The sequence below is a fragment of the Oncorhynchus mykiss genome, chromosome 31, assembly GCF_013265735.2.
Source record: "Oncorhynchus mykiss isolate Arlee chromosome 31, USDA_OmykA_1.1, whole genome shotgun sequence".
NCBI classification, from domain to species: Eukaryota; Metazoa; Chordata; class Actinopteri; order Salmoniformes; family Salmonidae; genus Oncorhynchus; species Oncorhynchus mykiss.
This window is the reverse complement of record NC_050571.1, coordinates 31,072,393-31,098,540: the sequence shown is the minus strand read 5'-3', so window position 1 is coordinate 31,098,540 and position 26,148 is coordinate 31,072,393. Positions and strand designations below refer to the sequence as shown.

The 26,148-nt window shown below is 43.2% G+C and overlaps 1 protein-coding gene across 1 annotated transcript; it reads left to right on the top strand.

Annotated features, from left to right (window-relative positions):
• Window positions 1-6,126: 6,126 nt before the first annotated feature.
• Window positions 6,127-24,599, top strand: LOC110504996 (GDNF family receptor alpha-4-like). Its single transcript, XM_021583922.2, has 8 exons — window positions 6,127-6,962; window positions 18,030-18,311; window positions 19,235-19,312; window positions 19,528-19,879; window positions 19,988-20,097; window positions 20,363-20,497; window positions 20,712-20,848; window positions 23,843-24,599. Exons 1-8 carry the CDS (start codon window positions 6,923-6,925, stop codon window positions 24,035-24,037), a joined length of 1,329 nt encoding a protein of 442 aa, XP_021439597.2. The 5' UTR covers window positions 6,127-6,922; the 3' UTR covers window positions 24,038-24,599.
• Window positions 24,600-26,148: the final 1,549 nt, after the last annotated feature.

The following is a 26,148-nucleotide window of genomic DNA, read 5'->3' as shown; positions in this document are numbered from 1 at the left end:
TATCTGTTTTGTCCGCTAGGGACATTTTCCTTTATGACGTAATTTGTAATCAAGGTATGATTCATTCTGTGTTTGTAATCCTGTGTGATTAGTTAGTTATTTAGTAAATAAATAATTAAACCCAATTTTGTATTGCTGATTCAACTTGTTAGCCAGGGATCGTGAAGATAACCAAGAATTTACAACTTTCAGATGAGACTGAAGTAAGGTGACGATTAATATTGACTGCTATTGATGTAAAATATTACTGGGTCTTTTAGAGTTTATTCGGAAGATAACTGCTCTATAAATATTTTTTTGTGGTCCCCCGACTTTCTAGTTAATTACATTTACATGATTAGCTCAATCAGGTAATATTAATTACAGAGAAAGGATTTTATAGAATAGCATGTCATATCACTTAATCCGGCATAGCCAAAGACACGACACCGGTATCCATTTTTTTCTTTCCAAAACACTTGATCATGCTGCCTCTGAACAACTCTCTCACTGTCTCTCTCAGAACGATCTTCTTGACCCTAACCAGTCAGGGTCTCTTAATCGAGACTGGTCTGCTCTGTGGCACGGAAGCTCTCCACACTGCCAAAGCTAAATCTCTATCCTCTGTTCTCATCCTCCTAGATCTATCCCCTGCCTTCGACCATCAGATCCTCCTTTCCACCCTCTCAGGACTGGGCATCTCAGGCTCTGCACACTGTTGTGTTGCATCCTACCTGACAGGTTGCTTCTACCAGGTGACGTGGAGAGGATCTGTGCACAGGATCTGTGGCACAGGTCCTAATCCAGGCACTTGTCATCTCCAGTCTGGACTACTGCAGCTCACTGTTGCCTGGGCTCCCCGCTTGTGCCATCAAACCCCTGCAACTTATCCATAACGCTGCAGCTTGCCTTGTGTTCAATCTTCCCAAGTTCTCCCATGTCACCCCACTCCTCCGCACACTCCACTGGTTCCCAGTCGAAGCTCGCATCCAATACAAGATCATGGTACTTGCCTATGGAGCAGCAAGAGGAACTGCCCTTCCCTACCTTCAGGCTATGCTCAAACCCTACAACCCAACCCCATCACTCCATTCTACCACCTCTGGTCTCTTGGTCCTCCCATCCCTAAGGGAGGGCAGCACCTGCTCAGCCCAGTCCAAGCTCTTCTCTGTCCTGGCACCCTAATGGTGGAACCAGCTTCCCCCTGAAGCTAGGACAGCAGAGTCCCTGCCCATCTTCCGAAAACACCTGAAACCCAACCTCTTCAACGAGTATCTTAAATAATCCCACAACACCTCCCCTATATATATATATATACTTTATTTAGGAAAAATACTTACTTACTACGACTGCGACATGTGGATGTCCCACTTAGCTATCTTAAGATGAATGCACTAACTGTAAGTCACTCTGGATAAGTGTCAGCTAAATGACTAAAATGTACATTGACAATATGAAATCGGCCTGCTCTATGCGGACCCTAAAGAATGACAGGTGCGCTAGTTCAGTGTAACTTTGATTCTGTGTGCACATCATGGTTTACCAGCAGCCCCAAACATTGAAAGAATAAGCTGCAAACCAGCCAAAACAAGCTGGTGAGAAACTCCCCCCTCGTACTCATCTGGAGGTTGCAAATTCTGCAGATTTAATTCAACTTGGTTTGGTCCATTATTATTGACTCAGCCCCAAGGAACCTATTGAATTATTTACTTTTATTTATTTATTTTATTTAGAGATGTCCACTGATACAACACCCGAACCAGAGACTTAAAATTAAGAGTCTATCTGGTAAGAACACCTTTTTATACACTGAGTGTACAAAACATTAGGAACAGCTGCTTTTTCCATTACATAGACTGACCAGGTGAATCCAGGTGAAAGCTATGATCCCATATTAATGTCACCTGTTAAATCCACTTCAATGAAGGGTGAAGGGTGAGGAGACAGGTTAATACATTTTTTTTGCCTTCAGAACAGCCTCAATTCGTTGGGGCATGGACTCTACAAGGTGTTGAAAGCATTCCACAGAGATGCTGGCATATGTTGACTCCAATGCTTCCCACAGTTATGTCAAGTTGGCTGGATGTCCAGTGGGTGGTGGACCATTCTTGATACGCATAGGAAACTGTTGCGCTTGAAAACCCCAGTGTAACGGATGTAAAACGGCTAGCTAGTTAGCGGTGGTGCGCGTTATATATAGCGTTTCAATCGGTGACGGCACTTGCTCTGAGACCTTGAAGTACTGGTTCCCCTTGTTCTGCAAGGGCCGTGGATTTTGTGGAGCAATGGGTAACGATGCTTCGTGGGTGACTGTTGTTGATGTGTGCCGAGGGTCCCTGGTTCGCGCCTGGGTATGGGCGTGGGGACGGTCTAAAGTTATACTGTTACACCAGCAGCGTTTCAATGCTCCTGGCACCTACTACCATACCCCATTCAAAGGCACTTAAATCTTTTGTCTTGCCCATTCACCCTTTGACTGGCACAAATACACAATCCATGTCTCAGTTGTCTCAAGGCTTAAAAATCCTTCTTTAGTCTACCCCCTCCATCTACACTGATTGAAGTGGATTTAACAAGTGACATCAATAAGGGATCGTAGCTTTCACCTGGATTCACCTGGTCAGTCTATGTCATGGAAAGAGCAGGTGTCCTTAATGTTTTGTATACTCAGTGTATGTGTGCCATTCAGATGGTGAATGGGCAAGGTAAAGGATTGAAGTGCCTTTAAACTGGGTATGGTAGTGTCAGGCAGACCAGTTTGTGTCAAGAACTGCAACACTGCTGGGTTTTTCACGCTGAACAGTTTCCCGTGTGTATCAAGAATGGCCCACCACCCAAAGGACCATCCAGCCAACTTGACACAACTATGGGAAGCATTGGAGTCAACATGGGCCAGCATCCCAATGGAACGCTTTCGACACTTTGTGGAGTCCATGCTCCAACGAATTGAGGCTGTTCTGGGGGCAAAAGGGGGTGCAACTCAATATCAGAAAGGTGTTCCAAATGTTTGGTATACTCAGTGTACACCGGCGAAGTTGAATGGAACAAACTACCACAGCAACTCAAAGCCATGCCGACAATAACCTCATGAATGTAAATAGCTGGCTAATGATCGAGCAATAGAAATCTATGTAATCTACGTCTGTATCTCTGTAATGTGTCTGTATCTCTGTAATGTGTCTGCATCTCTGTAATGTGTCTGTATCTCTGTAATGTGTCTGCATCTCTGTAATGTGTCTGCATCTCTGTAATGTGTCTGCATCTCTGTAATGTGTCTGCATCTCTGTAATGTGTCTGCATCTCTGTAATGTGTCTGCATCTCTGTAATGTGTCTGCATCTCTGTAATGTGTCTGTATCTCTGTCATGTGTCTGCATCTCTGTAATGTGTCTGCATCTCTGTAATGTGTCTGCATCTCTGTAATGTGTCTGCATCTCTGTAATGTGTCTGCATCTCTGTAATGTGTCTGCATCTCTGTAATGTGTCTGCATCTCTGTAATGTGTCTGTATCTCTGTAATGTGTCTGCATCTCTGTAATGTGTCTGCATCTCTGTAATGTGTCTGCATCTCTGTAATGTGTCTGCATCTCTGTAATGTGTCTGCATCTCTGTAATGTGTCTGTATCTCTGTAATGTGTCTGCATCTCTGTAATGTGTCTGCATCTCTGTAATGTGTCTGCATCTCTGTAATGTGTCTGCATCTCTGTAATGTGTCTGCATCTCTGTAATGTGTCTGCATCTATGTAATGTGTCTGCATCTCTGTAATGTGTCTGCATCTATGTAATGTGTCTGCATATCTGTAATGTGTCTGCATCTCTGTAATGTGTCTGCATCTCTGTAATGTGTCTGCATCTCTGTAATGTGTCTGTATCTATGTAATGTGTCTGTATCTCTGTAATGTGTCTGCATCTCTGTAATGTGTCTGTATCTATGTAATGTGTCTGTCTCTATGTAATGTGTCTGTATCTATGTAATGTGTCTGTATCTCTGTAATGTGTCTGTATCTATGGAATGTGTCTGCATCTCTGTAATGTGTCTGTATCTATGTAATGTGTCTGCATCTCTGTAATGTGTCTGCATCTCTGTAATGTGTCTGTATCTATGTAATGTGTCTGCATCTCTGTAATGTGTCTGTATCTATGTAATGTGTCTGCATCTCTGTAATGTGTCTGCATCTCTGTAATGTGTCTGTATCTATGTAATGTGTCTGCATCTCTGTAATGTGTCTGTATCTATGTAATGTGTCTGCATCTCTGTAATGTGTCTGCATCTCTGTAATGTGTCTGCATCTCTGTAATGTGTCTGTGTCTGCATCTCTGTAATGTGTCTGCATCTCTGTAATGTGTCTGCATCTCTGTAATGTGTCTGCATCTCTGTAATGTGTCTGCATCTCTGTAATGTGTCTGCATCTATGTAATTTTCGTCTTTTTTTGCACCGTGGAATTTGGGGACCACAATGGAAATAAGTCTATAGGATATAGGATCCCTGTCACGTTTTAAACGGTCAAATAAAATGTATCAATCAATCACAGAGAGGAAGACACATTTCAGATGAATGCCTTCAGTATCCACTTCCCCCTGTATCGTGTAGATTTCACTGAATGTCTTGTTTGTTTTGTCTTCCTGGTGCTGTGAGCTGTTAAACTACCGTCTCACTGGCTTTGATTGTTTTGTCATTTGCCATATCAAGTGGAACTAAAAATAATATAAAACGGGCGAGAGAGTGAGAGAAATTGCGTGTGAAATTGTTTGTGAGATTTTGTAACAATATCTGGGCATTATATGCCTGTGTGGATATTCACCCTACTCTCCTCCCCACTGGGCACAAACTGGTTGAATCAATGTTGTTTCCACGTCATTTCAATGAAATGACATTGAACCAACATGGAATAGACGTTGCATTGACGTTTGTGCCAGTGGGTCATGTCTCTCCCACTTTTCAAATGGATGTTGATGCACAGGCATAGTACACATTAATGAAAAGATAAGTCTATCAATCTGGTCTGATTTAGGATAATGGTATTAGTGTACAGTATGATATTATTGTAGTAGACAGCAGTTTTAGCAGGACTAGTGTGAGAGAGAACCGGGGAAGACAGAGAAGGTTGTGTTTGGGAGAAGCTGTTTGGAAACCTTGGTAAGGGTGGTCAAAGAGAGAATAGAGAGAGGGAGAGAGGTAGTTGAGAAGGAAGGTGGAACAGTAGCTCCAGCCAGATGGTGGTGAAGCTGTTACATTGTGTTGTCACAGTGTTGTCATAGTATTGTCCAGGATCTCTTCCCTGATTAGCTGAATGGATAGGTCCTGGTGATTACCCAGCAGGCTGTAGGGTTATACGACCTCTGGGGTGACAACACGAGAAGGCCTGTCATTTATTTGACTGGACAAGACCATAACATGTGGATGTCTGTGTGTGTCATCATTAAAATGACCCTGCCGATGATTGCTGTTGGCAATTTGATGTTGAAAATATCAAACGAGCAGTGAATACTGGATTCCGAATACCAGCAACAGCAGAAGTCATATAGGGTGTGTTTCTCTCTCTCTCATCGGTTTAACATGTCGAAGTTGAATATTCTGAACATCGTTGTACAAGAAACCAGTAGGCCTAACACAGTAGGCTAATGTTTTTCATAAGCATCCCAATTGTTTTCTTGTTCCATTGTCTTATAATCCGTGACATCCTGACAGGTTGGCTTCATTAGTATGCAGATTCCAGCTCGTAAACTACACCGTTCTCAAGCCAGTGAGTTTGCCAATTATGAAATTGCGTGAATAATTTAAAGACTCATGATCCTCCTCTCATCGCTTCTGTCATGATTATTTATGGCTGCCCGGCCATAAACCTCCCTGAGCCTCTTCTCCACTTGCACATTAGGCTACACATCCACTTCAACACTCACCCCCTCAATAGAATAGAACAGAACAGAATAGACTGTAAAATAGATAGACTGGCATTGCATGCCAGCAACAGAATATACCGAATGGAAAAGTTTGTCAGTCAATATAAAGGGAGCGTTTGGCTTGACAATAAGCAATTGAGTTGGCAAGCCACAGACAGATCTGGGGCCATGATAGCATAGCCTGTGCACTAGCCAATATCTTTCACAACAGTGAGAGAGGTGTTGACAGGAAAGTCCGAAGGTCAATATTTACAAACACACCAGAGCATCATGTCATTAGTCTGAGGATAAGGGGACCTGCATTCAGACATGGCTGTTGTAATATGGTAGGCTACATGAAATTACAAACGTCCATGAAATCCTATTTAGTTTGAAACTATGAGGACACTCGAATATGTCCAGACTTAATATAGCCTGGTACACCCCTTACTATATGTCCCCCGTCGTCGCATCTGAGAACTTCTTCTTCTGAGCCAATCATCAGGACGCAGCTGTGTATGGCATTTAACCCACTGTCGCACAGTGAACGGACGAGCGCGAGGAGGAGGGACCGCCGGTTAATAACCCAACTGCACTGCATCTGTCATCCTCATGGTCTCCCGACGTCTCCGGCAGCATGTAGACTGGCTCCTCTAGTGCCACTGCGGAGAGAGAAATGGCATTAGAAAAATATTCTCTAATTTTGACACTATCTATGGATGCAGAGTAACCTGATGTTCCACAGCTGTATTTGGGAGTCTTGGTTAATTGTGTTCAGTCTATCGGTGCACGCGCTACACGCTGCGCACTTTGGAGGTGGTGACAGTCAAACTATGTTAGCTGTTGTCTCAACCAGTGTAATCTAAGGAATTAATCGTTATACAGGACTATACACCAGCAACACGTACCCAGAACCGTGGAGCGTGACTCCCGCTGGATGTAACGTTGAGCGGAGTGACGCGGGTCGTGTGCGGGCGAATAGAGCCGTGGCGGAGCAAACGCACGAAGTCCAAATTCCATCTCCCTTTCCGTGTCCCCGTGCCTCTTCCCGCCCCATAACGGAGATGTTGTTCCTCGGAATACTGCTCAGCATCTTCATACAAGGTAAGATGCAGGAAGGTATCCAATGGTGTTACATCCATTTTTGTCGTCAGTCATTCTAGCCTATTATCTAGCCTTAAAATCACTTTTTTTTAGCAATATGATTGTATCGGCAATCATGACACCTTACTAATATCGTATTTAAAGTCTTTAGACGTAATAAGGCTAATTGCCCACAACGCCAATTCTTTGATTTAACGTTTTACATTCATGGCTCAAATGCGCGTTTTCAGTGAGTTTTGGATACAGGCATGGCTTCTAATTTTCCAAAAAAATGTCCTCTTTGCAAGGATTGTAATTCCTTGAATCTAGGCTGCTCTTAATAAAAACTGTATGACAGCAGGAATATTTGATGAAATTAGAGACTTTAGGAAACAAATGGAATCGACTTGAATTTCAACTTTGTGATCTGATTACGGAAAATACTTATGACATTTCCATTCCAGACTTTGGGCAAAGGTTGATGATCTCTTGTACAACCACTATTTTTGGATATTCGGAAGTTGGCATCCCCAAGCCTCCGCTCCCTCTGTGAGTTGCTGCCGACTAAGGCATAGGCTGCACGCATAATTTCCCCACGGATCGACAGTTTTATTTATTAGCCGAGTTAATTATTGTGTGTTTGATGTGCTGGTGTAGGCCTAGTCGACAAGGGTCGCATCGTATATCAGCGCGGTGTCTTTTTCTCCCTCGTCCCGAGTGAGCGTGTTTTGATTAACGCGAACACCTTTTTGGCTTACAGGTCTCTTGATTTAAAAAAAAATCTTAATACAAATTCACCTCACCTCCAACCGCACATCAGAATAAATTGTAAAGTTGTTGTTCAATGAGGAAGCGCATTCAACCGACACCGGTGTGCAAACAGCGGAATCGAGGTTGACGTCTTATCGGCACGCAGGTGCTTGTGGCCAGATGCGCGTCCAGGTGTGTTTGAATAGCCGCGGAGACAGACACCGGGACTGGGCGCCACACGGCGGGGTCGCGCACTATGTGTTGACTGCCTCCCGGGGCGCGCGCCCATCTCGTGTCACACACTCCGGTGACAGGTGTTCCAAAGTGTATTAGGCCTAGACTCCAGCCCACCTGATATCTCCGTCGGAGGGGATTTTACCGCATAGCGGGAGGCTGGGGTTTGAACAGCAGGGCTTTGGAAAAGGTCATAAAGAGGTTCCATATGATTTGAATCACTTTCTCACTGCACCCCGTTTGATTTGAACCTTCCATACATGTTTGTCCATGGTGGAAGTGGTCAGAAAGTCACTTTTTGGACCTGAATACCAACACATTCAGGAGATAGAGGTGCTCAAAGTTGACCCATTTTGCATACCCCACCATACCAAGAGACATGTTTTCATCACTGAAAAAGATTAACGGTTCAGTTTGATAAAATGTGAAAGCTTACAAACAGGGTTGTCAAATTGCTTTATGATTTATATAAATAAATAAAAATCTTCATTAAAAACAATATTTTTTTAAGCTTTAAAGTCAGTTATCTACAAACGTGTAAATCATTTAAAAAATAATGTTCAGATATATTGTAGCTCAGACTGTATTTTACGTCATCTGGGTTGTTTTTGTGTTGAGCCCGTCATTGGTTGAAATACAGCTTACTTAAGCAATAAGGCCTGAGGGGGTAAGATGTATGGTCAATATCAAATCTAATCAAAGTTTATTTGTCACATGCACCGAATACAACAGGCCTTGCAGTGAAATGCTTACTTACAGGCCCTAACCAACAGTGCAATTTTTTATTTAAAAATAGGTATTAGTTGAACAATAGATAAGTACAACAGTAAAAAGACAGTGAAAAAAACAGTAGCGAGGCTATAACAGTATTGAGGCTATATACAGGCACCGGTTAGTCTGTCTAATTGAGGTAGTATGTACTTGTAGGAATGGTTAAAGTGACTATGCGTATATGATAAATAGAGGGTAGCAGTAGCGTAAAAGAGGGGTTGGCGGGTGGTGGGTGGCGGGACACAATGCAGATAGTCCGGGTAGCCAATGTGCGGGGGCACCGGCTAGTTGGGATAATTGAGGTAGTATGTACATGAATGTATAGTTAAAGTGACTATGCATATATGATAAACAGAGAGTAGCAGCAGCGTAAAAGAGGGGTTGGGGGGTGGCACAATGCAAATAGTCCACGGCAAAGAGCTGTTCTTACCCACGATGCAACGCAGAGTGCCTTGACACTCCCCTGACACTACTACCCGTGGAATATTGGCCATATATCACAAGCTCCCGAGGTGCCTTATTGCTATTATAAACGGGTTACCTATGTAATTAGAGCAGTAACAATAAATTATTGTCATACAACAGCTGTCAGCCAATCAGAATTTAAAACTGGAACCACCCAGTTTATCATATAGAATTTTTTTTACATTTGACCTTCATTTAACTAGGCAAGTCAGTTAAGAACAAATTCTTATTTTCATTGACAGGAATAGTAGTTAACTGCCTTGTTCATGGGCAGAACAACATATTTTTACCTTATCAGCTCAGGGATTTGATCTTGCAACCTTTTGTGTACTAGTCCAATGATCTAACCGCTAGGCTACCTGCCGCCCCACCCCGAATACTGCATGGGTGTCATGTTTTGGTTTATAAATGTACTATAATGTTGAAATTTCAACTTTCATATGGTACCACATGGATGGTTGGAGTTCCACACATCGTAGAATGTTGACTTGAGTGGGAATATTCATTGTTATAAATTAAACTATCTATCTTCCGTAGGAAACCTACTGAAATCACAGAACTATAGATAATACAATAGACATTCCCAAGTTAACTTTCAACAGTGGGTGGACCGGTGGACATGTTTCTGGTAGTAATTGGAAGTTAAAGTTTCAATTCTATTTAAATGTCAATGGTGTAACAGCTAAATTGCAGGGGTCTGAAGGGATAGGTCCATTCTATGAGTTCCATTTCTATGGTTGAAATGACACCCACCCTGTATTCAAGACTATGCAGTGTCTCAACCAATGTTGGGCACAACACAAACACCTCGGATTATGTAAAATAGGGTCTAAAGTACAAGATTTCTGAAAATTATATTTTTGGGGGGAGTTTACACATTTTTAGATAATTTACATTCAAGATTAAAAAATAACATTTTTTTTCATTCAAACATTTTTTAAAGAAATCCTAGAATAGTTTGACAAACCTGTTTTTAAGCTTTCAAATGATATCAAACTGAACAGTTTATCTTTTTCAGTGGGGAAGACACAATCAGGTCCAAAAAGTCACTTGCTGACTACTTCCACCATGGGAAAACATGTATGAATGGTTTCGTTCAAATCAGAAAATGATTGAAATCATTTGGAACAATCTAGACGGAACTGTAAACTCCATTATGATTTCCTCATGAAGAGGGATGACGACAAGGGAAAGAAAAAAACATGCATGAAAAAGGTACAGTGCATTCGGAAAGTATTCAGACCTTTTAGAACACCTACTCATCCAAGGGTTTTTCTTTATTTTTACTATTTTGTACATTATAGAATAATAGTGAAGACATCACAACTATGAAATAACACATATGGAATCGTGTAGTAACCAAGGAAGAGTTAAACAAATCAAAATATATTTTATATTTGAGATTCTTCAAATAGCCACCCTTTGCCTTGATGACAGGTTTGAACATTCTTGGAATTCTTTCAATCATCTTCACCTGGAATGCTTTTCCAAAAGTCTTGAAGGAGTTCCCACATATGCTGAGCACGTTTTGGCTGCTTTTCCTTCACTCTGCAGTCCGACTCATCCCAAACCATCTCAATTTGGTTGAGGTCCGGGGATTGTGGAGGCCAGGTCATCTGATGCAGCACTCCGTCACTCTCCTTCTTGGTAAAATAGCCCTTACACAGCCTGGAGGTGTGTTGGGTCATTGTCCTGTTGAAAAAAAAATGATAGTCCCACTAAGCCCAAACCAGATGGAATTGCGTATCGTTGCAGAATTCTGTGGTAGCCATGCTGGGTAAATGTGCCTTGAATTCTAAATAAATCACAGACGGTTTCACCAGCAAAACACCATCTTGAATATGCATATAATTGACAGATTGGGATAGAAAACACTCTAAAGTTTCCAAAACGGTCAACATTTTGTCTGTGAGTTAAACAGAACTGATATTGCAGGCTAAAACCTGAGGAAAATCCAATCAGGAAGTGCCCATGTTTTTGAAACCTCTCTGTTGTTATGCATCCCTATTGCCCATTTAAAGGGATATCAACCACCTTATGGCTTCCCTAAGGTGTCAACAGCCTTTAGACATAGTTTCAGGCTTTTATTTTGAAGAATGAGCGTGAACGACCACATTGCGTAAGTGGATAGGTGGGGGCTCTCAGAGTGAGTTGTGCGCAAAAGAGAAAGGTGACCATTGTTACTCCCGGTCCTAGTGAAAAGCCAACTGTCCCGGTTGATATATTATCGAATAGATATTTGAAAAACACCCTGAGGATTGATCATAAAAAACATTTGACATTTTTCTGTGGATATTATGGATATAATTTGGAATTTTTGTCTGCGTTGTCGTGACCGCTCTTTCCGGTGGATTCCTGGGCATAACGCACCAAACTAACGGAGGTATTTGGATAAAAAAAATATCTTTATGGAACAAAATGATTTTTTTTTGTCTAACTGGGAGTCTCGTGAGTGAAAACATCCGAAGATCATCAAAGGTAAACAATTATTGATTGCTTTTCTGATTTTTGCTTTCTCTGTAAAACATAATTTCAAAATCTGAGACAACAGGTGGATTAACAAAAGGCCAAGCTGTGTTTTGCAATATTGCACTTGTGATTTCATGAACATGAATATTTTCTAGTAATATTATTTGACTGTGGCGCTATGCTATTCAGCGTTGCTGATGAATATTATACCGGATCCGGGACGGGTGGTTCAGAGAGGTTAAGTATGCCTTGAATTCTAAATAAATCACAGACAGTGTCACCATCAAAGCACCCCCACAGCATAACACCTCCTCCTCCATGCTTTAAGGTGGGAAATACACATGCGGAGATCATCCGTTCACCTACACCGTGTCTCACAAAGACACGGCGGTTGGAACCAGAAATCTCCAATTTGGACTCCAGACCAGAGAACAAATTTTCACCGGTCTGATGTCCATTGCTTGTGTTTCTTGGCCATAGCAAGTCTCTTCTTATTATTGGTGTGCTTTAGTAGTGGTTTCTTTTAGAAGTCAACCGATTAATCGGCATGGCCTGCTTGGCAGGCTGACCACCTGTTACACGAGTGCAGCATCAAAAGGACTTGGTGGCTGCAAGGAGCCAAGGTAAGTTGCAAGCTAGCATTAAACTTATCTCATAAAAACTATCAATCTTCACATAATCACTACTTCACTACACATGGTTGATGATATTACTAGGTTAACTAGCTTGTCCTGCGTTGCATATTATCAATGCGTTGCCTGTTAATTTATCATCGAATCACAGCCTACCTCAACTTCACCAAACGGGTGATGGTTTAACAAAAGCGCATTCGCGAAAAAGCACAATCGTTGCACAAATGTACCCAACCATAAACATCAATGCCTTTCTTAAAATCAATACACAGAAGTATTATTTTTTTTAAACCTGCATATGTAGTTAAAATAAATTAATGTCAGCAGGCAATATTAACTAGGGAAATTGTGTCACTTCTTGCGTTCAGTGCAAGCAGAGTCAGGGTATATGCATCAGTGGCTCGTTGCGAACTAATTTGCCAGAATTGTACATAATTATGACATAACATTGAAGGTTGTGCAATGTATCAGCAAATTTAGACTGAGGGATGCCATCCGTTAGATAAAATACGGAGCGGTTCCGTATTTCACTGAAATAATAAAGGTTTTGTTTTTCGAAATGATAGTTTCCGGATTTGACCATATTAATGACCAACGGCTCGTATTTCTGTGTTTATTATATTATAATTAAGTCTATGATTTGATATTTGATAGAGCAGTCTGACTGAGCGGTGGTAGGCAGCATTAGGCTCGTAAGCATCCATTCAAACAGCACTTTACTGCGTTTGCCAGCAGCTCTTAGCATTGTTTGATGCACAGTGCTGTTTATGTCTTCAAGCCTATCAACTCCTGAGATTAGGCTGGCAATACTAAAGTGCCTATAAGAACAGTTCTTGTTCTTGACATTTTCCGAATTGACTGACCTTCATGTCTTAAAGTAATGATGGACTGTTGTTTCTCTTTGCCTATTTGAGCTGTTCTTGCCATAATATGGACTTGGTCTTTTACCAAATAGGGCTATCTTCTGTATACCCCTCCTACCTTGTCACAACACAACTGATTGGCTCAAACGCATTAAGAAGGAAAGAAATTCCACAAATGTATTTTTGACAAAGCACACCTGAATACATTCCAAATGCGCTGTATACCTAGTGTACAGATGTGATGATAGGGTTGATAAAACATTTTGTTTGGAATATGGATTGTGTGTTCAGATAGGGACAGGGACAGCCAAGGTTGGTGTGTGTTTCACGTTTGAAGTTTTATTAGTCGTATGTTTCAGGGGGTTTGAGAGAGGAGAGAGAGAGAGAGAGAGAGAGAGAAAGGGAGAGGGGAGTTAGAGAGAGAGAGAGAGGGGAGAGAGAGAGAGAGAGAGAGAGAGAGAGAGAGAGAGAGAGAGAGGGAGTGGGGAGTTAGAGAGGGAGAGAGAGAGAGGGGGAGAGAGAGAGCAAGAGGGAGGGAGAGAGAGAGAGAGAGAGAGGGAGAGAGAGAGAGAGAGAGAGAGAGAGGGACCGCTGTGACTGACCCAAAATTAAGGAAATCTTTGACTATGTACAGACTCAGTGAGCATAGCCTTGATATTGAAAAAGGCCGCCGTAGGCAGACCTGGCTCTCAAGAGAAGACAGGCTATGTGCTCACTGCCCACAAAATGAGGTGGAAACTGAGCTCCACTTCCTAACCTCCCGCCAAATGTACGACCATGATAGAGACACATATTTCCCTCAGATTACACACACCCATAAAGAATTCAAAAATGAATCAAATTTTGATAAACTCCCATATCAATTGGGTGAAACAGCAAGATTTGTGACAAACACCATTGTAAATATAACCTATATTTATGTTTATTTATTTTCCCATTCGTACTTTAACTACAACACTAAATATATATATATATTTATATAAATATATATATATATATATATATATATATATATAAATATATATAAATATATATAATAATAAATATATAATAAATATAAATATATATAATATGACATTAATAATAATATATCTTTATTATTTTGGAACTTTTGTAAGTGTAATGTTTACTGTACACTTTTTATTGTTTATTTCACTTTTGTTTATTATCTATTTCACTTGCTTTGGCAATGTAAATGTTTGCCATGCCAATAAAGCCCTTAAATTGAAATTGAATTGAGAGAGAGAGACTAGGGCACGTTTGTGTGTTTGTTGAGAACAAGGATTTGGAATCTCAAACACAGGAGCAACAGATGGTGTGTACGGATTTTGTCTCCTTGGCTGGGAGATTTGGTGTGTCTTCACTGGAAGCCTGTCATATGCCCATTCTGCTGTACCCATGGGGACTGCATGACATCACTGCTCCTTGAACTGAACTCTGGGATAGCACTGCACTGCACCCATAACCACTGATCTAGAGCCAGCTCTCCCAATCCATGACCTATCCCTAACCATATATATTTTATTTTAAAACCTTTATTTAACCAGGCAAGTCAGTTAAGAACAAATTCTTATTTTCAATGACGGCCTAGGAACAGTGGGTTAACTGCCTGTTCAGGGGCAGAACGACAGATGTGTACCTTAATTAATGAACAACACCTCAGAACTGGCCCAGGATCAGTTACAAGTAAAACGGGAACACTTTACTTAAACCTTATAGGTGTAATGCTTTATAACTTGGCTGTAAACATGTGCATGAGCATTTATAATGTCTTTAAAACCACATACATACTGGCCCTCAGCTTCTCCTTTTGAAAGGTGATGAGGTCAATGTGACGTCATGTGACAGTGAGTGATTCGCGTGGGATGTCTATGGCAACACGTGACTGGTTTAGGGGGAAGTCTGATGAGCTTCCAGGTTTTTAAGTGACCTGGGTCATTCGTTTTTGTAGTTGGTGCTCTGGTGTTTAAGCGTACATGCGCCCCACTGTACTTCATTTAGTCGATTTGCATTCTCCCGTTGATCTATGCTGTGCCTAGTGTCTCGGGTAGTCTATTTCATGAAACTCATTATATTCGATTTACATTTGCTGCTCTGTTGAATATTAATCTCTTTTTGCTCTCTCAACCACTTCATTCATTCTAGTGTGCGTGTGTGGCAGGGTGCCTGTGTGCGTGTGTGGCAGGGTGTCTGTGTGCGTGTGTCACAGACAGATTGCTCTTCCCCCTCCTGTGGATGTATGGTGTTGTGTTTTGTAGTTATGATAGGCTCCGCCCCTCAGTCTCCCCCACAGCATAAACCAGACGCAAAAAGGTCTCTCTCAGGGCATGTGTGTGTGTGTGTGTAGGTCTGTGCGTGAGCCATTGAATTTTACCAAGGGAGCATTTTGCTTTTGGCTTACAAATAAAAGTGGAGAGCAGCGAAAAATATAATGCAGAACCTTTTTGGGGGTAAAATATGAAGTATTTTCCAAATATGAAGCCTCGTGCTGTGTAAGCTCTGGCTTTTCTCCACACAATATGGAACCCTCGTCACAATTCATTTAGATTCACTCAATGAAAATTCCTTCACATCCAAGCAAATTAAATATATAAGAGGACAGTACTGACTTTTCATATTCCGTGTCAGAGCATTCATCCCGAAGACAAATACAGTGCCTTGCGAAAGTATTCGGCCCCCTTGAACTTTGCGACCTTTTGCCACATTTCAGGCTTCAAACATAAAGATATAAAACTGTATTTTTTTTGTGAAGAATCAACAAAAACTGAAAAATTGGGCGTGCAAAATTATTCAGCCCTTTTACTTTCAGTGCAGCAAACTCTCTCCAGAAGTTCAGTGAGGATCTCTGAATGATCCAATGTTGACCTAAATGACTAATGATGATAAATACAATCCACCTATGTGTAATCAAGTCTCCGTATAAATGCACCTGCACTGTGATAGTCTCAGAGGTCCGTGAAAAGCGCAGAGAGCATCATGAAGAACAAGGAACACACCAGGCAGGTCCGAGATACTGTTGTGAAGAAGTTTAAAGCCGGATTTGGATACAAAAAGATTTCCCAAGCTTTAAACATCCCAAGGAGCACTGTGCAAGCGATAATATTGAAATGGAAGGAGTATCAGACCACTGAAAATCTACCAAGACCTGGCCGTCCCTCTAAACTTTCAGCTCATACAAGGAGAAGACTGATCAGAGATGCAGCCAAGAGGCCCATGATCACTCTGGATGAACTGCAGAGATCTACAGCTGAGGTGGGAGACTCTGTCCATAGGACAACAATCAGTCGTATATTGCACAAATCTGGCCTTTATGGAAGAGTGGCAAGAAGAAAGCCATTTCTTAAAGATATCCATAAAAAGTGTCGTTTAAAGTTTGCCACAAGCCACCTGGGAGACACACCAAACATGTGGAAGAAGGTGCTCTGGTCAGATGAAACCAAAATTGAACTTTTTGGCAACAATGCAAAACGTTATGTTTGGCGTAAAAGCAACACAGCTGAACACACCATCCCCACTGTCAAACATGGTGGTGGCAGCATCATGGTTTGGGCCTGCTTTTCTTCAGCAGGGACAGGGAAGATGGTTAAAATTGATGGGAAGATGGATGGAGCCAAATACAGGACCATTCTGGAAGAAAACCTGATGGAGTCTGCAAAAGACCTGAGACTGGGACGGAGATTTGTCTTCCAACAAGACAATGATCCAAAACATAAAGCAAAATCTACAATGGAATGGTTCAAAAATAAACATATCCAGGTGTTAGAATGGCCAAGTCAAAGTCCAGACCTGAATCCAATCGAGAATCTGTGGAAAGAACTGAAAACTGCTGTTCACAAATGCTCTCCATCCAACCTCACTGAGCTCGAGCTGTTTTGCAAGGAGGAATGGGAAAAAATGTCAGTCTCTCGATGTGCAAAACTGATAGAGACATACCCCAAGCGACTTACAGCTGTAATCGCAGCAAAAGGTGGCGCTACAAAGTATTAACTTAAGGGGGCTGAATAATTTTGCACGCCCAATTTTTCTGTTTTTGATTTGTTAAAAAAGTTTGAAATATCCAATAAATGTCGTTCCACTTCATGATTGTGTCCCACTTGTTGTTGATTCTTCACAAAAAAATACAGTTTTATATCTTTATGTTTGAAGCCTGAAATGTGGCAAAAGGTCGCAAAGTTCAAGGGGGCCGAATACTTTCGCAAGGCACTGTACATTGTAGCACAGAGTGATTTTAAAAAATGTATTTAACCTTTATTTAACGAGGCAAGTCAGTTAAGAACAAATTCTTATTTACAATGACGGCCTACCCCGGCCAAACCCGGACGACGCTGGGCCAATTGTGCGCCGCCCTATGGGACTCCCAATCGCGGCCGGATGTGATACAGCCTGGATATGTTATTTGAGAAATATATTTGTAGAATGGACATTCCTTTTCCAAAGCAACATTCTGTAGTGGGTTCCCTGGCTGCCATATTGTGAGGACCATTTACAATGTCATCCGTATAATATGGCTTTTTAAAACATTTTATTTAACCTTTATTTAACTAGGCAAGTCAGTTAAGAACAAATTATTTTTTACAATGACGGCCTACCAAGAGGCAAAAGCCCTCCTGCCGGGACGGGGGCTGGGATTAAACCCAAAAAGAACGGACAAAACACACAGCACGACAAGAGAGGCACCACAACACTACATAAAGACAGACCTAAGACAACAACACAACATGGTAGCAACACATGACAACAACACGGTAGCAACACAACATGACAAAGGGCAAGAAGGTAGAGACAACGCATCACGTGAAGCAGCCTTACAAGTGTTAGTAAGAGTGTTCATGATTGAGTCTTTGAATGTAGAGATGGCTGACCATTCTCCCCCTCCCCTTCCCCTCTCTGTCTCCCCCCTCTAGATGTGGTCACCTCCTTGCCGCCCCTCCCCCCAGACATTATGGACTGTGTGGAGGCAGAGAGTGGGTGTAAAGCAGATCCCCAGTGCAAGGAGTTGTACAGCACCTTGCGGTCCTGTGTGTCTGAGGAGGAGGTGGCTCTGCAGGGGAGCAAGGCCAGGATAGGGTGCCTGGAGGCCCTGAGAGCCCTGCACTACCCCCCCCTGTTGGCCTGCAAGTGTCAGCGCGGCGCACGCAGAGAGGAGCACTGCCTCCGAGTCTACTGGAGTGTCAGGATCCTGCAGAGTGAGTGTGTGTACATGTGAGCGTGTGTGAAAAAGGGAAAAGTGTGTGTTTGTGTGTGTGTGTGGGGGGGTGTGACATAAATGTGTATGTTTGTTACTAGCTTGTAGAAGTAAGGATTCAGTATAGACTTCTAGCACCACTGGTTCTTTTACTCACCATTTGGCCACGACTAGATTGGACCCTTAGCCGTCCTCTGTGACCCGACCCTACAGCCACCGTGTGATGCTACTATCAAAGCACGGCCACTCGTCTGGCTGCGTCCTAAATGGCACTCTATTCCCTACATAGTGGGCACCCTATTCCCTATGGGCCCTGGTCATAAGTAGTGCACTACGTAGGGAATAGGGTGCCATACCGTCCGCACATCGATGAGGGTGAATGACAGCTAATGGAGTTATTCCCCATGCCCTGTTAGTCACCATGCATATGGTAATTACACACTACTCTAACACAACAGAGAGAGTGCTCTCCCCTACTGTGTCATTATGAAAAATAATGACCGGGATTTACATATGAACAGAATAAAATATGTATATTTAGGTTGTACCCATACCCATGTAATTATTTCAAATCTGGAACAACATGCCTATTATTAGGTAAATATATCCATGATAGATTTTAAGAGTAGGTGTTATTATGATGTTGGCAGAAGCTGTGTGAATATAATGAAATGGTGGTTGTCTGATTCGAGTCCCTGTTATAATGTGATGTTTCCCTGCGTGTTCCGTTATCTTGTGATTCAGTCTCCTGTGGTGTTGGGAGATTATGATGCGATTAGGGATGCATAGATTATGTGGTGATCTCTCCTGCGTGTCATGGTTAGGTTACAATGCGATATCATGGTGTTGGGTTGTGATATAATGTTGTCTCCGATGTTGTCATGATGAGGTTGTAATGTGATGTTCTCCTCTGTGATCATGTAGGTTATGAGGACTTGGAGGCGTCTCCCTATGATGACTCGCCAGTGGAAATGTCTCACATGGCCTCCATAGTGGCCGCAGGTAGCCAACGACACAATCCCCCCATTACATTAAAACCCTCAGGCACTCCTGTTCAATATATCAATACACTACAAAACCCAATCAATCAACTCATCTACACAGCCCTCAAGTGACCAGATGTCTACTTTCTCTCCTCTATCTATCTCCCTCGCTCCCCTCTTCCTCTCTATATCTCTCCTCCTCTCTATCTTTCCCCATTCCCCTCTCTCTCTCAGCCTCCTCTCTTCCTCTAGATGGACAGAACGCATGTCTGAAGGCAGCCCAGGACTGTGGTCTGTATGAGAAATGCGGGTCCCTGAGGTCTGAGTACGTCCTGGCCTGCACTAAGCCCGTCCCAGGCTCGGACCACTGCAACAGGCAGAAGTGCCACCGGGCGCTGCGACGCTTCCTGGAGCGTGTCCCAGGGGAGTACAGCCTGGGGTTGTTGTTCTGCCCCTGTACTGACAAACTGTGTGGGGAGAGACGCAGGAAGACCATCGTCCCTTCCTGTTCCTACCAGGAGAGAGACGGGGAACAGCCCAACTGTCTGCATCTGCAGAGCTCCTGCACGAGGGACCAACTCTGCAGGTCAGACACACAACATGTACGCACACATAAACACATTTGTCTCTTATAAGCGCTCACATTTTCATATGTGTACGTGTGTGTTTGTGTGTCTGTCTGTGTCTGTCTCAGGTCCAGACTGGCTGATTTCCAGCATAACTGCCAGTCCTCCGACCACTCCCCCTCGGGCTGTTTCAGAGATAGTGGAACAGTGTGCCTCAAATCCTACGCCGGACTCATCGGTAAGAGAGATGAGGCTATAGGAGGACGAGCGATGCAGATATATGAAGGACGGAGAGGGGTGAGATGAGGGAGGAGAGAGACGGAGAGAATAAAGAGTATTCTAGGATATAGATTTGGGTGGATCACTAGAGAGTGATAAAGATGACAAGAGGGTGTTATCGGGTCATGTCAGGGCTGGGTGAGTGGGGCGTCAGATGGCCAGCGGTAGGACTTGACCTTTTGTAGTAGGAGTTGACCTCTGTAACCTTTGACCCCCTCCTCCAGGCACCATCATGACCCCCAACTACCTTAGCAACAGCACTATGGACGTGGCCCTGTGGTGCAATTGTGAGGGCAGTGGTAACCAATGGAAGAACTGCCTGAAGATCCAGAACATGTTCACCAATAACGTCTGTCTGGGTGAGTCTATACATCCACCTACCTGTCAATTAACCATCTAACCAATCAATGCAATTTTCATACGGCAAGCAATTCATTTACTACTTGACACTTCAATCCATCAATCTGTCACATTGTCAGCTACACTCGCTCTCATGCACTCATGTGAACATACACACACACACACACACGCACACAATATGTAATGTACTGTGTCTATCTGTCCGTCTCACAGCGAAATCCATAAGTACCATGGGTAGCTCCCCACCTCGGCCAGTGGAGAGCATTCTTCCCCCTTCCCCTCGCCCCTCCCCCCTGGACCAGCAGAACAAACTCAGCAGCAACGCCCAGGATGAGCTCAGTAACAACGCTGTGAGTACTACTACTCAACATTACCCAATACTAACCTAACATTACTCAACATTACCCAATACTACCTAACATTACTCAATATTACCCAATACTACGTAATAATACTCAACATTACCAACACTACTTAACATTTCTCAACATTACCCAATACTACCTAACATCTCTCAACATTACCTAATATTACTCAACATTACCCAATACTACCTAACATTACTCAAGATGACCCAATACTACCTAACAATACTCAACATTACCCAATACTACCTAACATTACTCAACATTACCCAATACTACTTAGCATTACTCACCATTGTCCACTACTATCTAACATTACTCAACATTGCCCACTGGTCGATAATAATATCAACATTACCCAATACTACCTAACATTACACAACATTACCAAATACTACCCAACATTACTGAACATCACCTAATGTTACTCAACATTACCCAATACTGCTTAGCATTACTCCACATTACCCAATACTACCTAACATTACTTAACATTACCCAATACTACTTAACATTACTCAACATTACCCAATACTACCTAACATTACTCAATGCTGCCTAACATTGCTTAACATTGTGCAATATCCAATTTCAATCAAATGTATTTATAAAGCCCTTCTTACATCAGCTGATGTCACAAAGAGCTGCACAGAAACACAGCCTAAAACCCCAAATAGCAAGCAATGCAGGTGTAGAAGCACGGTGGCTAGGAAATATTCCCAAGAAAGGCCAGAACCTAGGAAAAAACCTAGAGAGGAACCAGGCTATGAGGGGTGGCCAGCCCTCTTCCGGCTGTGCCGGGTGGAGATTATAACAGAACATGGCCAAGATGTTCAAATAATCACAGTTGTTGTCGAGGGTTCAACAGGTCAGCACCTCAGGAGTAAATGTCAGTTGGCTTTTCATAGCCGATCATTCAGAGTATCTCTATCGCTCCTGCTGTCTCTAGAGAGTTGAAAACAGCAGGTCTGGGATAGGTAGCACGTCCGTCCGGGGGAACAGGTCATGGTTCCATAGCCGTAGGCAGAACAGTTGAAACTGGAGCAGCAGCACGGCCAGATGGACTGGGGACATCAAGGAGTCATCAGGCCAGGTAGTCCTGAGGCATGGTCCTAGGGCTCAGATTCTCTGAGAGAGAGAAAGAGAGAGAGAGAAAGAAAGAGAGAAAGAGAGAAAGAGAATTAGAGAGAACATACGTAAATTCACACAGGACACCGGATAAGACAGAATAAATACTCCAGATATAACAGACTGACCCTAGCCCCACGACACATAACTACTGCAGCACAAATATTGGAGACTGAGACAGGAGGGGTCAGGAAACTCTGTGGCCCCGTCCGACGATACCCCCGGACAGGGCCAAACAGGCAGGATATAACCCCACCCACCCGCAATACTACCTAACTTTACTCAACATTACCCAATTTACCTAGCATTACTTAACATTACCCAAGACTACCTAATATTAGTCAACATTACCCAATACCATTTAACATTACTCAATACTACCTAACATTACTCAACTCTACCCAACATGACCTAACATTACCCAATATTACCTAACATAACCTGACATTAACCAATACCACCTAACATTACCCAATACTACCTAACATTGCTCAACATTACCAATACTACCTAGCATTACTCGACATTGCCCAATACTACCTAATAATACTCAACTCGACCCAACATTACCTAACATAACCTGACATTACCCAATGCCACCTAACATTACCCAATACTACATAACATTACTCAACACTACCCAATACTACCTTACATTACTGAACACTATTCAACATTACTCAACACTTTGAACAACTCACCACTTTAGCTGAATTACCATCACTCAGAAACATGCATTGCTCCTCCAAACACTAATCACACAACTGGCAATCAAATAAAGCAAAGTAAAATACCACTCCACCCAGCACTGACCACTTCCAGGCCAGCTTGACCCCGCACTGAACAATGCCAGCTTGACCACAAACAGATGGACTGACCACTGACTGACCGTTCGATTAGACACTGACCACCTGACTGAACACTAACCATCAAGTACAGAATGTTCAACCTAGTACACACCTCTAGCACTCTGGCCATTGACCACTGTAGTGACAACAGGCTGCTGGAATGACCATTGACCACAGGAGTGACCGCTGGTGGCTGACTGCTAAACCCTGTCTGGTCCATTGAGCAGAGTGACAGTGAAGCGCTTTATGTCTCCTCTGCTCCCCGCATGCTCAACACAGCTAGAGATTATCTGAGCTGCGAGCTAGACCAAGGGGATTCCAATACTCTCGCTCTCTCTCTCTCTCTCTCTCTCTCTCTCTCTCTCTCTCTCTCGCTCTCTCTCTCTCTCTCTCTCTCTCCCTCTCTTGCTCTCTCTCTCTCTCTCTCTATCTCTCTCTCGCTCTCTCTCTCTCTCTCGCTCTCACTCTCTCTTTTCCTTTCTCTCTCTTTTGTCCCTCTCTCTCTCATTGGCTGTCTGTCTCCCTTTCTCTCTTTCCCTCTCTTCAATTCTCTCTCTCTCTCCCTCACGTTTTCTACATCTCTTAATCTCTCTCTTTCTCTCTGTCTCCCTCCCTCTCCCTCATCTCTCCCTCTGAGAGGATTAGATGAAGGTGTTCGCAAGAGGCCGTGCATCAATCAGACTTCATCAGTATTAATTTATGCATGCCCATCTGTCTCTCTCTAGCTCTCTCTCTCTCCTTTACTCTCTCTCCCCTAATCCTTCCTTCTACTCCGTCCTCCTTCTCTCTCTCTCTCCCCTCTTTGCTCTCGCTCTCTCTCTCCCTCGTCTCCGTGTTCCACATTGTAATCCCTCGCTCCATTCTCTCTCTCTCTCTCTCTCTCTCTCTCTCTCTCTCTCACACACTCTCTCTCTCTCTCCCCTCTCTTCTCCTCACTCATCCCTCATCTCATTCTCTCTTCCTCTCCTCTAACAATATATATATATATCTCTCTCTATCTCAGGTGGAGCAAAGTGAGGAAGATGAGGAAGAGGAGGAGGGGGGTCAGTTTGACGTGATCCCTCTCTATGCTGAGAAGGCCACTGTGTCCAATCTGGGTTCTGGGGGTGGGGGGGTGTCCCCCCGTCTGTCCTCAGCCCCCCCTCCCTCCCTGCTGCTGCTCCTTCTGCTACTGTCTGCCTCTCTGAGCTGGGGGTAAGGAGGGGCGGGGCCCTTGCACACAGACACAGAGACTCTGAGAAAGGCACAGAGAGAGAGAGGAGGGAGAAAATAAGAGAAGATAAAGGACCTCTAGTGTTTATTGCTTCCTTCCTTCTCTCTTCCTTTTGAGACAGTCTTGTACAGTCTGTTTTCTTTTTTTTGCTTCACCTCCCACTGTCAGGTGATGGTTTTGCCCGATGGAGACTTTTTGTGTATGACAGACATAGAGGTGAACCAACTCCACAGTGACAGAGGGGGGTTGAACTGAGTGACTTGATATATGATATGTGAGTAATTTCCTCCTTTGGTGAAGACGTGACAGGTTACCATGAGTCCGATGGCGCTTTAGTATATCCAAGCTTCACTCTGTCCATTCATACCTCTGTACTCTCCAGTGATGGAGAAGTGCTTACAGTCAGTGTTAGGAAGGAATGTACACTGAGTATACCAAACATTAGGAACACCTTCCTAATATTGAGTTGCCCTCAGAACAGCCTCAATTCGTTGGGGCATGGACTCTAGAAGGTGTCGAAAGCGTTCCACCGGGATGCTGGCCCATGTTGACTCCTGTGCTTCCCACAGTTATATCAAGTTGGCTTGATGTCCTTTGGGTGGTGAACCATTCTTGATACACACGGGAAACCGTTGAGCATGAAAAACCCAGCAGCGTTGCAGTTCTTGACACAAACCGGTGCGCCTCGCACCTACTAACATACCCTGTTCAAAGGCACTTGCATCTTTCGTCTTGCCCAGTCACCCTCTGAATGGCACACATACACAATCCATGTCTCAATTGTTTCAAGGCGTAGAAATCCTTCTTCACCCATCTCCTCCCCTTCATCTACACTGATTGAAGTGGATTTAACAAGTGACATCAATAAGGGATCGTAGCTTTCACATGGATTCACCTGGCAAGTCTGTCACGCAAAGAGCAGGTGTTCATAATGCAAGCGCTTTTGGTTTATTGCTCTATCTGTGTCTAAATGACTCAGCACAGGCCTGGGAGAAAAAAACAGCTGCAGAAATACAAATAAAACAGCATCATCAAAAAAACTGAAACAATGTGAGTAATAAAAAATCTAATATCTTCTCAGTAGGTGTGGACGCCCGTCTGGGGTTGACACTCGCAGGCAGAGAAGGAGAGAGAAGGAGAGAGAGGGAGAATGAAACAGAGAGAGAGAGAGAGAGAGTATGAGACAAAGAGGGAGAGAGAAGGAAACAGAGAGAGAGACAGAAAGAAACACATAGAGAGAGAGAGAAAGAAACAGAGAGAGAGAGAGAGAGAGAGAGAGAGAGAGAAAGAAACAGAGAGAGCCATAGAAGACAAGGGATAAAGAGGGAGTGAATTTCTGGTGTATCGTCCATTTCCTCTGCACTTTTTTACTTGTTTCAATTGAGATAATGTGATCTGGTGTGAACTCTTTGGCTGGAATTCATTCAAACCCACCAGTGTCTTATGTTCACAATATTCATCCCGTTCCCACACATTTCTAATTCTGAAAAGTGAAAGCATACCTGTGAGAGGGGTTGCCATGGTAGTAGTTGTGGGTTTTTATTCAGTACCAAAGATCAATCTGTCAGTTAACTTGATCATTGGAAAAAGCTACTGCGTAAATACTGCAATGCGAGTTAGATTGAATTGAGCCCTTCATATTCTGGTGAGCTCTGGGGGGGAAATCGTTGGCGAGGAGCGATAGAGGGAGAGAGAAAAAGAGTGAACCAGACAGAGAGAGAGACCCTCGAGCGCAAACATACCGTGGAGAATCGCTGGCCCTATATTTCCTCTGTCTTATAAATCTTTTGCTGACACTAATGTTTTTTTTTGTCTCCTCTATTTCTGTGGAACGTGTAAAATTAACTTCCATCCGGAGGGGTTGGAGATGGTGGTGGACAAAGAAAGGAGGGGTGGGGGTGGTGGTGGTGGGGGGGGGGGGGGGGGGGGGGGGTGTGGGGTTAGGGAGGGGCTGAAGTGACGGAAGGTCTGCAGTATGCATCTTGCATCTCTCCCCAGGCCCTAATATCAAATTATAACCCCAACACACACACCAACTGTCAACCTGAACAACAGACCCTTACACATATTGTCTGTCAATCAGTCATTCTTTTCTA

Coding starts and splice junctions, on each gene's coding strand:
- LOC110504996 (XM_021583922.2), top strand. CDS start 6,923: ATGTTGTTCCTCGGAATACTGCTCAGCATCTTCATACAAG. Junction 18,312..19,234: donor GAGTGTCAGGATCCTGCAGA/GTGAGTGTGTGT, acceptor GTGATCATGTAG/GTTATGAGGACTTGGAGGCG. Junction 20,849..23,842: donor ATGAGCTCAGTAACAACGCT/GTGAGTACTACT, acceptor TCTCTATCTCAG/GTGGAGCAAAGTGAGGAAGA.